This window comes from Phyllostomus hastatus, unplaced genomic scaffold (assembly GCF_019186645.2).
Source record: "Phyllostomus hastatus isolate PE091 unplaced genomic scaffold, TTU_PhHast_1.1 phas_scaffold_78, whole genome shotgun sequence".
In the NCBI taxonomy this organism is placed as follows: domain Eukaryota; kingdom Metazoa; phylum Chordata; class Mammalia; order Chiroptera; family Phyllostomidae; genus Phyllostomus; species Phyllostomus hastatus.
Window position 1 is genome coordinate 65,707,671 of NW_025334041.1, and position 13,033 is coordinate 65,720,703.

The 13,033-nt window shown below is 45.4% G+C and overlaps 1 protein-coding gene across 4 annotated transcripts in view; it reads left to right on the forward strand.

Moving 5' to 3' along the window:
• Nucleotides 1-13,033, forward strand: part of CNNM4 (cyclin and CBS domain divalent metal cation transport mediator 4) — a 37,412-nt gene that overhangs the window by 16,614 nt on the left and 7,765 nt on the right. For all 4 annotated transcript variants that reach the window (XR_006784389.1, XM_045827558.1, XM_045827559.1 and 1 more), the window contains exons 2-4: nt 11,046-11,189; nt 11,510-11,644; nt 12,600-12,769. Coding sequence is in view for 3 of the 4 variants with exons in the window: in XM_045827558.1 (XP_045683514.1) it covers nt 11,046-11,189; nt 11,510-11,644; nt 12,600-12,769 (449 nt within the window). In the remaining variant the exon portion in view is untranslated. The remainder of the gene's footprint in view (nt 1-11,045; nt 11,190-11,509; nt 11,645-12,599; nt 12,770-13,033) is intronic.

Consider the following 13,033-nt stretch of genomic DNA (forward strand, 5'->3'; position numbering starts at 1 on the left):
ATTTTTAAAAATGTTTTAGAAAAAGGCAAAGAATGTGAAGCATTTAAAAAGTGGTGTACAAGACAATACATGATGATCCAGTGTGTGGCAAAAATATCATTGTAGTATTTTATGTATTTGTATTAATTTTCAAAGCCGAAGAAAGTACTACTCAGTTAACAGTAGTTATCTTTGGAAGGCCAGATTATAAGTGATCTTAATTTCCTTCTTTCTACTTTTATTACCAGTATCAAAAAATCATGTAAAAATTAGTTTGATGTAAAAAAAATTAGAAGGAAATTAGAACACTGTTGATGTTAATGATCTTAAGGAATTACTGTATGTGGTATTACTGTTGTGGTTTTGCTTTTAAAAAGAGTCTTTACTTACTAAAATGCTTGTAAAATTTATAGATGTTCACAGATAAAACCTGGGATTTGCTTCAAAATAAGCCAGTGAAGTGGGTAGGCAGAAAGAGGAAACCAGATTGGCCAAGGGAGTTAGTTGAAATTAGGTGAAGGGCCCTGAAGATATAATTGTATTATTTTTTCTCCTTTCTGTATGCTTGATATTTTCCATAATAAAAGATTTAAAAAGTAGTGACTACTGGCTAAGTGAAAAATCAACAACATGAAGACTTGTCCCCAGAGTGAAAGAGAACTTTAGGGTCTCCTGACACCCTGTCTGTAACAGCTTAACCCTTAGGGCTCTCTGGTTGAGTGAAGGCTGTTTGGAGAAGTTTCTTAACTGAATCCCAGCTTATTCACCCTTCCTGGGGTGGTCCTGGCAACCTCTCCGAGCCTCAATTTTCTCCCGTGAAGAGTGGGGTCAGTCATAGGAGGGGTATCCAGAGCAGCAATTGGACCATGCTTCCCACCACATGCTACCCTGTGTGCACCCTAGCGACTCTGTGGCTGGGGGAAGGTGGGCCCTGAAGGGGACACCTGAGTGCCTGCTGTGGGAAGGGACAACTAAGGCCTCACCATCTTTATAAGGCTGTTCTAAAGGGAGTTCTCCAAAATTTTGTGATCATTACAAAAAAATTTTAATTTGTACCTCTATTCTCTCAAAAGTTATATATACATGTACTGTTTTCTAATACATATATTATGAAACAAACACATATTTTTTTTAAAGATGTGAAGATGAGCCCTAGCTGGTGTGGCTCAGTTAGCTGGAGTGTCGTCCCACAGGCCCAAAGGTTATGTATGGGTTTGATTCCCACTTAGGTCACATGCCCAGGTTGTGGGTTCCATCCCAATGGAGGCATGTGTAAGAAGGCAGCCAACCAACTGATGTGTCTCTCCCTTTCTCTCTCCCTTCCTCCCTCCCTCCCTCCCTCTCTCTCTAAAAATAATGAGAAAATGTCCTTGGGTGAAGATTAAAATAAAAAAGAGGTAGAGGTGAAATAACCATAATTTCTAAATGTCTTGTTAATAGTTACCATTCATATTATCTCTAGCACATATGTTACATCCTTTTTCAAGGTGGGATTTGTCAGTACTGACAATGACTATAAATCCATGTTTCAAATAGTTTTCTTAATAATTTTAAATTATTTTGGCCAACTCTTGAGCCCTGACTCCATGGTTACTGTTTCCTCTATGCTGATTGACAGGGCTGGCAGGGGTCGGGAGGTTGCCGCTGTACATCCTTGTGCTTGCTTAATTCGGGGGATTTCCTTCCAGGGATCTTGGTCAGCCTGTTTATAAACAAAAGCTAAAATTGCTTGTTTGTGTTGGATGAGTGCTCCTTTGGAGACACTGTTCTAAAAGGTTCTGGACAGCCAGGGCTCTCTCCCGTGTGCATGGGAGGTGCTGGCTCAGGGTGGTGGGGCAAGTCTCCCAGGAAGTGTCTAGAAATCCTTTTCTCTGTGGACCTCTGTCTGTTTTGGCAAGTGGGCTACTGTGTTTGCTTTTCCATTTCTTCTTTTCCTGTGGTTGCCCTCCTATCACCTTCTCTTTTGTTTTCTACTTTACTCTCTTTATCTCTTTGTCTTGCCTTCTGTTTTTATTTCTTTCCTTTAAAAACATAACCAATTATAATGCAGTTTTTTCAAGTTCTTTCATTGGTGATATTTATTGAATAGCTGCCTTATTGAGTACCCGCTGCATGTTTAGCCTCTGTGCTAGTGGTTGACGAATACATCAAGAACCACTGAATATAATTTGTGCCGGTGAAAGTGCACACTGGGCCTCCTAATATACAGAAGACAATTTGGAAGTTTCTAAAAACTTCGTCAATGCACGGAACTTTTGACCTAAATACATGTTGAAATATATTGACATATCGCATGGGTTAAATGATGGACTTACAGGGACAGCAGGAAAAAACTGGAAGCAATCATGTCTAGTAGTAAAAGGGGGAGAGAGGGTTAAGTCCATCCTGGTGTCCACTACTGGCACACTCCACAGGGGAGGTGAACAAAGCTTAAAAAGTAAAAAGAAAGTAGTATATTTATTATAGAAGCTTTGAGAAAAGTAGAAAAGATTAAGAAATGAAAGTCACCAGCTCTGACTGGTGTGGTTCGAGTGGATTGAGCGTGGGCCTGGGAACCAAAAGGTTGCTGGTTTGATTCCCAGTCAGGGCACAAGCCTGGGTTTCGGGCCAGGTCCTCAGTAGGGGGCATGTGAGAGGCAACCACACATTGGTGTTTCTGTCCCTCTCTTTCTCCATCCCTTCCTCTTTCTCTAAAAATAAGTAAATAAAATCTTAAAAAAGAAATGAAAGTCACCATTTGACAAAGGGGGCATGAGCACACAATGGAGTAAAGACAGCTTCTTTAATAAATGGTGTTGGGAGAGCTGAACTGGTACATGTGAGAAAAGGAAACTAAACCACCAGGTTACACCATACACCAGAATAAATGCAGAATGGATAAGAGACTTAAATATAAGTCACAATACCATAAAAATCCTAGAGGAAAACATAGACAATAAAATTTCAGATTATTTCGTGTAGCAATATATTTGCCAATATATCTCCTAGGTCATGGGAAACAAAGGAAAAAAATAAACAAATGGAACTACATCAAATTAAAAAGCTTCTACACAGCTAAAGAAACCATCATCAAAATGAAAAGGGAACCCACTGTATGGGAGAACATATTTGCCAATGATACATCAGACAAAGGTTTAATTTCCAAAATATATAAAGAACTTATACGACTCAACACTAGGAAGACAAACAATCCAATTAAAAAATGGGCAAAGGACTTGAGTAGATACTTGTCCAAAGAGTACATACAAAGTCACATGTCAATGGGTCATTGCTCAACATCACTAGCCATCAGAGAGATGCAAATTAAAACCACAGTGATTTATCACCTCACACCGGTTAGGATGGCCATCATTAATAAATCAACAAACAACAAGTGCTGGCAAGGATGTGGAGAAAAGGGAATCCTAGTGCACTGTTGGTGGGAATGCAGACTGGTGCAGCCACTGTGGAAAGCAGTATGGAGTTTCCTCAGACAATTAAAAATGAACTGCCTTTGACCCAGTGATTCCACTTCTGGAAATATATACTAAGAATCTTGAAACACCAATTCAGAAGAACCTATGCACTCTAATGTTCATAGCAATGTTGTTTACAATGGCCAATATCTGGAAACGGCCCAAGTGCCCATCAGTAGATGAATAGATAAAAAAGCTGTGATACATTTACGCTATGGAGTACTACCCAGAGTAAAACAGAAAGAGCTCACCTTTTGCAACAGCATGGATGGACCTGGAGACTTTTATGCTAAGTGAAATAAGCCAGTTAGTGAAAGACAAATATCATATGATCTCACATATAAGTGGAATGTAATGAACAAAATAAACTAAGGAACAAAACATAATCAGAGGCATAGAAGCATGGAACAGACAGAGTTGTAAGAGGGGAGGGGAAGAGAGGACTGGTTGAAAGAAGGTGAAGGGATTAGTGTAAGAACATATATGCAGGACCCATGCACATGGACAACAGTGTGGGGGTTGCCTAAGGGAGTGGGGGGGGACAGAGGGGGAAAAATTGAGGCAACTGTAATAGTATAAACAATAAAATATTTAAAAAAATGAAAGTCACTCTTATTCCACCATCCAAAATGCAAATATTTTTGGTACATTCTCTTCAAGTAAGTCAGCAATGAACTATATTGCTTTTCTCCCTCTCTCAAAATGAGATATCACATTCTTACCTCTTTTGATTATAAAAGGAAAAAATAAAATAATATATACTGATTTTAAAATGCAGTAAGCCAAAGCATGAGGAACTACTATTGAGTGCTCTTACTATCCTGTTCTTCAGCTTTTCTGCTGTACACAAATAGTGAGCACCATCTCTTTATATTTCTGTGCGTCAGCCTCTTTTTTCAGTGGCTGCAGTACTGTGCCATAAAGTACTTGGGCAGACCCTCCTAGGCACACCTCTCACTTCGGTCAGGCTATTTCTTTTGTATTAAGGTTTTTCTTAGAAGTGGAAGATTGGCTGAGTCCAGATTTTATACATTTTACATTTTCAAAAAGACTTTATTTATTTTTAGAGAGGGGGTAAGGGAGGGAGGGAGAAAGAGAGGAAGAAAAACATTAATGTGTGGTTGCCTCTCACGCTGCAGCCCGTGCTCAATCCACTGAGCTACACCAGCCAGGGACATTTTACATTTTGACACATACTACCAAATCCTGAAGAAAAAATGCTCTTTTTTTCAACAGTTTTTAGTCTGCACTGTTTTAGTCTCCGTGGTCTGATAATATATATTAATTTATGTTAAAATGAAGGACCTCCTCAGTGTTCTTTTAAATTGCTTATTGATTAAACATCTTCACCCTGCCCCTCTCAGCCTAGCCTTCTCTGTGGGGGATTACCCTCCCACCTTGGAGCTGAGGGGTGTGGGTTGGGACCGCTGTGCAGGGGTTCTGCTACTGCTCTGTGTCCTCCTGGGTTCTCTCCTGCCCTGCCTGCATCTGGCTGGGCTGTCCTCTCCTCCTACTGGTTGAGGTCAGCACTATTAATAGTCACTTAATCCTGCTGTTGTCTGTGGCCAGGGTGGAGGGAGGAGAAAGGAAGGGATTCCTAGGAAAGGAGGGCACCTCAGGAGGAACTGAGAGCTAAGGCTACTCCTGGGGACCTGGGGTGTTGGGAAGCAGGACTTTCCAGGGATGCCAGCAAGGAGTATGCTGATCACAGCATCTTGGGAGAGATCTAATCTGTGAGAAATGCAGCCAGAACTGGTGAGTAGGGCCCTCTGAGAGCCCTGTGGACTTTGAAACCCAGCACCTAGTGATTTGTCCTTTAGAGAGAAAGCTTTTTATGAGGAAGGAGGGCACAGCAAAGGCTGGGGACTGGGCTTCCTTCAGCTTCTGGAGACTACCACCTGTGTATATCCAGCAAAGAGCCTGGAGCATCTGCTGTGTGCAAGGCTTGGTGGGGAGGGGTGAAGATGGGGGATATGGAAAGGAGCAGAGTGACAGTGCAGGCCTGGCTGAGCTGTAGCCTGCTCCATGGGGACGTGGACGCCAGTTGGCCAGTGGCACAAGCCAGTAACAGAACAGTCGTGCAAGGGAAAGGAAGAACTGGGGCGCAAGCTGGGGTACCCAGGGCAGATTCAGGGGAGGGGTTCTCTCTGGATGCAGGTCTGGGTTGTTTCACTTCTTGCCCCTGTTCCAGGTGAGAGAGGGCAGTGGAAGAAGCTTGGATTTGCCCTCTGGTTTCCTTGGCCTCTCTGGCATTTCTAGAGGCTGCACAGTGCAGTTCTCTGACCTGGAGGAGACTGGCTGACTGGACACAGGGTGACAAAGGGCGTTGGGGCAAGCTGGCAGCTGGGTGTGGCCCAGAGGCGACTGAGAGACAGTGACTTCAAGGTGCTCCTCTCCACAGCCAGGTTCTGAACAGTGCTTGAATTAAAGGCTCAGGAAGTCCCAGTCCCCAGAGGAAGCAGTATGAGAGTCTTTTAAAATTTAATGTATGTGCATCTGTCTAATGATAAGATTTATGCTACTGACTATGGAGAATTTGAAATTTCTACTCAGAAAAGTACAAAAAAGAAAACAAAAACCATTTTGAATTCCCCATACTGTTAGGTTAAATCATATGAGATTATTTTTGTTGGTCAAAAATAGTTGAATATCAGCAATTTTCTATGGATTGGCCAAATATGAACATTTAGCTATATTTCTCAGTCATTTTTCTTTGAATAAAGATTGCTTTGAAAAAAATGTGGGATTCTCAGCCTTTAGAATAGATGTATTATTTAACTTTTCATGTTTTATTTCTTTCCGTAACCACCTCCAAAATCCAGTTATCCAGTTGAATGGACACCAATAGTAAGAGGAGGTAACTCAGCCCTGGCTGGTGTGGCTCAGTGGATTGAGTGCCAGCCTGCAAAACCAAAATGTGCTGGTTCGATTCCTGGTCAGGGCACATGCCTGGGTTGTGGGCCAGGTCCCCAGTTGGGGGCGTGTGAGAGGCAACTGATGAATGTATCTTTTGCACATTGATGTTTCTCTCTCTTTCTCCCTCCCTTCCCCTCTCTTTAAAAATAAATAAATAAAATCTTTTAAAAAAGGATGAGGTAACATAAAAAATAAAATTCTATATTAGATTTAAATTCCATAAATTAAGAATCATAAACATGTAAGTCCTAAGTTGATCCTCTTTATTTTAAAAGGTAAATCAGTTAACAGTTATTTCTGAATTACAGAAACCTTTTATTGCTAAAATTCAAAATGATCATTTCTCTAGTCTCCATCCCTTTCTGCCTTCCCATGTGGACTAAGTCGTTTCCCCACAAACATTTACTGAATGCTTACTTGATGCCACTCACTGTTCCAAGTTTTGGGAACACAGACTGAATCTCCTGCTGTAATGGACTCGCAATCTTATAGGAGAAGAGGGACTATAAGGGATAAAGTGAATAAACATGTTATATAATTTATTTTAGGTGATAAACTAAGGACTGGCTTGGGTGTTAGAGGAGGGGTTGTTGTAAGTGAGGCTGTTACTAAGAGGGTGACATTTGAACGAAAACCTAAAGGGGGGGTGAGCTATGCGGGTGTGTGGAGGAGAAATGGCCAGGTGAAGGGATCAGCCTTAGGTGTTGACAGCAAGAAGGCTAAGGCTGACCTCAGCACAGGAGAGAGGAGTAAGAGGCTGGTGAGGTGCATGAGGGGCTTTGGGACCTGGCCACTGAGGACTGTGGCTTGTGAGTGGAATGATGCGTGAGGCCACCTGACATCCCGGTGAGGGGGTCCCCCTTGCTGCTGTGTTGAAAGTGGACCCAGGATGAAACAGAGCAATGGTAAGAAGCTGTTTCTACCCTCTGGGTGAGAGGGAGACACATGTGGCCCAGAATGGTAGCAGTGGAGACTGCCAGAAGAGGTTGGATTCTGGGTGCTTCTTGCAGGCAGAGCTGACAGATCTGCTGAAAGGGTTGGATGTAGAAGGGTAGAATAATGGAGGAGGCAAAGTTTTCTTCCTCATGCCGGTCAGCTGGATAGAGAAAGATGGGGAAGGCAGGGGGAAGGGCAGGAGCTTGGTTTTGGTAGTAAGTTCAAGGTGTTAGACATCCACATGGATCTTGCTGTTAGCGAGCAGTTGGATATATGAGTTGGAGAGCACAGAAGAGGGCTGGGCTGCAAATATTTGTTTGAGATGCCTTGCCACATAGTTTGTATTTAAAGTCATGAGGCAAGGGAGCAGATGCAAGGACTGAGCCCTGGGGTACTCTTGCATTAAGAGGAACTGCACTGTGCAGCCTCTAGAAACCCCAGAGAGCAGGCCCTAAGGTCAGAGGAACATCAGGAGATTCCTGGAGGAAGGAGAGAGTGGCCCTGGTTAGAGGCAGTGGCCTGAGCATAAGACCCCCACTATTGTATGTCACTGCTGACTTTGGAAGAGGAACATTCTGCTAAGACCAAAAAAACAAATGAAAAAAACCCTGCCCTTTCGGGGAAGAAAAATTAGGAAAGGCAAACACAGCCCAGGGTCCGATGGTTGGATCAGCAGAGAGTGACTGAGTGGTCCTTTGTGTGGGGCCCCCAAGTGGCCAGCCATAGTCAACTCCAGTGCACCAGGCGCTTTCGGGTACAGAATAGGGGTGACTAGGCTGTGTTCCAGGTTGGCACATCTACAGGGTACCCCGCTTGATGGTGCTGTCACTAGAGGGCACCATATATACCACTCGGTTCCACAAAGTACCCTCAGAAAGCAGAGAGGCTGAGAGTGGCTTTAATCAGGCTCAAGGAATCAGCTTGTTTCACCCACAGGAGGGATATTTCTGTTTTTTAGAGGAGCTGCCAGCCTTTCCTGGTGAGGCCTAGTGCAACCCTTGACTGTGGGTTGATTGGAAGTTTCAGTGGGCAGACATTTTCTTGTATCATTGAAGCTGAATCTGCAGGGGCTCTGACTTCTGGGGTATGAGCAGGGTGCTGCTAACTGGGCAGCATTCAGAGATGCGCCCTATTCCTGGGGCTCCATGTGCCTCAGTACAGGCACAGGGCCCTTGCTCATGCTAGACTCTCTCACCGGTTTCCTTTGCATTCCTTAATTTTTAAAAAATATTTTATTTATTTTTTATTTTTAGAGAGGGGGGAGAGAGGGAGAAAGGGAGAGAGAGAAACATCAATGTGTGGTTGCTTCTCACGGGCCCCCTACTGGGGACCTGGCCTGCAACCCAGGCATGTACTCGGGTTGGGAATTGAACTGGCAACCTTTTGGTTTGCAGGCTGGCATTCAGTCTACTGAGCCACACCAGTCAGGGCTTCCCCTTAATTTTTTCTCAATTAAAAAAGTATAGAAGTTGCCCTGGCTGGGTTGCTCAGTTGGTTGGAGCATTGTCCTGTGTACCAAAAGGTTGCAGGTTCGATTCCTGGTCAGAGCACATACTAGGTTGTGATTTTGATCCCCAGTCAGGTTGCATATGGGAGGCAACCGGACTGATGTTTCTCTCTCCCTTCCTTTCTCTTTAAAACCAGTAAACATATCCTTAGGTGAGGATTAATAATAATAATATAGAAGTAAAACATGCCCATCAAGTAGAACAATATGGAGGAATATAGAGTAAGCTATAATAGCTCCTCCTCAACTTCAAAAGCCCCCAGAGGTGACCACTGTTACTTCCAGACATTTCAAGGTTCCCTGTCCCCCACCCCCCATTTCTATGCGGGCAGATGGTACCACACATTCTGTCCCATCACTTGCTCTTCCACTAGTGCCCTGTCTTGGGTTTTGTTCCACATTTTGTCCCTCTGGCCCTGCTGTCTCTCCCCAGGCAGCAGTAGCCCCTGTTCAGCCTTCCTGCTCCAATGATATTGATTTCAGTTGTCTCTGGTTTGAGGCTCTGTGAAAAAATGTTTTGATCACCCTCTTGGCTTTTGTGTCTTTCTGCTTTAGTGAAGATTATATACACAGGGTAAGTTCCTACAAATGGAATTTCTCAGGCCAAGGTTAGGGACCCTTTGTTTTGAGACATGTTGCCAAGTCATCCTGAAATGTGCCTGTTTTCCTGCTCACCAACCAGAGTGCCTGTGAAGGCCCATCTCCCTCACACTGGGCTCACCAGGCTTCTAGAGTTTGCTAGTCTGGAAGGCAGTAAAAGCTACCTGCTTTAATTCTGGTTCCTGTCTGATGACACAAGCTAAACTAGCTACCCCAGGCCCCTCACAGCGTTTTTTTTCCTCCCCAGAGGGCTCTCCTGGATGGGCTGCCTCCAGCAGGCACAGTGGCCAGGCCCTGGCCCGGACTGGCTGCTGCTTGAGGGCCCTGGCGGAAGGGAGGGAGAAAGAGGAGAGAAACATCCATGTGTGGTTGCCTCTTACACGCTCCCGTCTGGGGACCTAGCCCGCAACCCAGGCTTGTGCCCCAAGTGGAAATCGAATTGGTGACCCTTTGGTTTGCAGGCCAGCGCTCAATCCTCTGAGCCATACCAGCCAGTGGCACAAGGAAATTTTAAAAGTGAGTCTAGCCATGGTTTTGTCTAGCAAGGTGTTGATAGTGTTTTGACCACAACTCAAAGATAGAAATAAGTGTATCATAGTGACCTGCACTGTGTGTGTGAGAATGTTTCACAGGACAATATTTCTCCCCATCACTTGGGTGCACGCAGATATTTTTTACAATACTTTTTTCAAAGGAAATGAGAACTAGCATCTCTGTTCTCCCTAAGAGGCCTCTAGAAGTTCTAAAGAGCATATGCTAGGGTTTGGGAATTTCCTGTGGCCTTAAGAAATCTAGAGAACATCGTCTACAGGGACATCCTTAGAGTGAGGCCCTAAGATTCGATTGTAAAGGGGAAGCTGTGAGGAGACTCTGACCTGACCTTCGCAGCTCTCCCAGGGCTTTCTCCCTCACGCTGTTCCAAATCTGTGTCCTACTGTTTGTTCAACTTGGAGTCTGGGCCAAGCTCTCTGGGCTGTCTCCCTGTTGTCACACACTGGGTTCAGGGGCACAGGGCCAGGGTGTGGGGCCCAAGAAAGCCTGGGAAACCCAACCACCTTACAAAGCTTCTGTGGAAGGTTTTCCTCCAACTCCCTTCCTAACTTTCTCTTGCTTTAGGTTGAAATGGTGGCCCTTCTCTAATTATAGTGCCTGCCTGGCCTAATTATGTTGGGCTAATTTGTTAATGGCTTTGGGAATGCAGAGCCTTAGCATTGGGCAGTGAGTGGCATGGCCCCAGGGTACTTGCAGGGCAGTTTTGCTAAGGAGCCCACTGAAGCATTGTCAATGGCCCTTGAGCCCCATGGAAGGTGGGTGCCCTCTGAGGAGCCCCTTGTCCAGCTGGCACTCACCTAGGGCTTCTCTGCCCACCGGTTGTCAGTATGGGTTTTTCCCTCCCCAGAAGGACCTTGTCATTTTCATTCTATTTAAACCAATGGTCCTTAATGCCCTAATATCAAAAAATACTTTTGGTTTTATTTTTCATTAAAGCAGTATCTTTTTGCAATAGAAACTTCAGGAACTACAGAAAAGGAAAAAAACCCACCCCTGACCCCACCCTAATAACGCATGACCCCAAATGTGTTAACATTTTGGTGGAGGAGTCTCATGACTGGTTCCTCTGCTCTTGTCTGACTCATTGCGTTGTCTGCCAGGGAAGTCCCACCTGGCCATTGTGCAGAAGGTGAACAACGAGGGTGAAGGTGACCCCTTCTATGAGGTTCTGGGCCTGGTCACCCTGGAGGACGTCATTGAGGAGATCATCAAGTCTGAGATCCTGGACGAGTCGGATATGTACAGTGAGTCCCACCCTCCCCACAGGCCCAGAGTCCTTTCCCCCTTAGGCCTGACATCTGCTGTCCTGGGTGGTAAGTCCACAGTGCAGGATGTAGGCTGCGGTGGTTTGGGAGCATGTTGCTTAGACCAGGGAGCAGAGGCTGTCTTGGTTCCCCCTGCCTTTGTGCCTTAGCACCAGCCTGGGGACCTGCCCTGGCCCAGGCACTGCAGCTTCAGTGCGGAGGGAGGAACTGCTGAGCTGAGAGCTGGCAAAGTGGTTCCAGTCTATTTCTGAGTCCACTGTGGGGACAGCATGCTCAGCTCCAGATTCATTCTCTTGCAGCTGACAACCGAAGCCGGAAACGGGTGTCTGAAAAGAACAAACGGGACTTCTCAGCCTTCAAGGATGCTGACAACGAACTCAAGGTGAAAATTTCACCTCAGCTACTCCTAGCTGCTCACCGCTTTCTGTCCACAGGTAAGAGTGAAAGGAGGGCCTTCATCGTTGGTGGGACAGTCACAGAGGGAAAAGGACTGGGTCCCTGGCTACTTCCCCCATAGGGTGAGGCTATACAGATGCAAAGTGCAGGGAAACCCAGATGGGGCCAGGCAGCTCCCACATCCTTGGGTGAGCCCTGTGATTTGCTTTCCCTCTTGCAAACTTCTAGGAAGCGTCAAGTTACTTTTGAAATAAATAAGCCCCAGGAGGACCTGAAATGGGCTCATCGAGTCTCGTTGAGTAGGAGGGAGAAGTAGGCCCTTGCACGTGCTGTGGGCCCACCCAGATGCAGTGCACGGTCCTTGTCTGGCTCATCCCCTTGAGGAGCCTGTACTAGCTCTGTTCTTGTCTCTCCCACCTCCCCTCTACCTGCATATGCTGGACTTGACTGCAGGATTTGACCTCTAGATCAATGTCATGTCTCTCACCTGGGATTCACAGCTCCCTTGGGGACCTGGGTGATGGATGAGAAAGAGCCTGCCCACTCCCTCCCCTGACACCAATCTGACTTTAATAAATCCTTTTCCTTTGCTTTTTTCTGGCAGGATATGGATGATGTTGATAATGATAATAATGATAATAACATTTATCAGACATTTTCCATATGCCAATAATGTGTCTGAGTGCTTTACATGTATTAACCTGTTTAACCTCACAACAACTCTGAAGTTTTTAATTCCCATTTTACAGATGAGGAAACTGAGATACAGGTTAAATAACTTGCCAAGGTCATACCCTGGTAGTGCAGGGGCCCTTGTTCAAGCCTAGCAGGCAGACAGACTCTAGTCTGACCCGCCTGGAGCTTAGGGCTCTTCCTTCCCTCAGAACTAAATGGAAGGTCCTAGCAGTGAGAGAGCTGTCCTTGCACTGCAGTGATTGTGTCCTGGCGGGCCCAGCCTGGCCCCATATGAAATCCTCCTCTTTCCCCCTGCAGAGGTCCCCCAGTTCTGCCCTTCCCTGATATCAGAGAAGATCCTGCTTCGGCTGCTCAAGTACCCAGATGTCATTCAGGAACTCAAGTTTGATGAGCACAACAAATACTATGTCCGCCACTATCTGTACACCCGGAACAAGCCAGCTGACTACTTTATCCTCATCCTGCAGGTGAGTGCCTACCTGCACCTGCTCCCCCTACTGCTGAGATGGTGGGGACGCAGGGCTTTCCTGCCCAGAGACTGTGTATGGCCTGCTCTGAGCCAGTGTTCTCTGTTGTCTGTTCTCTTCGGAGTGACCACCTTTGAGCCCTCAGGTCAGGTCCCCCAAGCTCTTCCCTTGGGCTCAGAGTGCCATTACCCCTCATGTCTTCCTTTTGCCTCATTGTTTTTGTTTTGTTTTGTTTTATTTTTCTCACTTTGTAACCTTAACCCT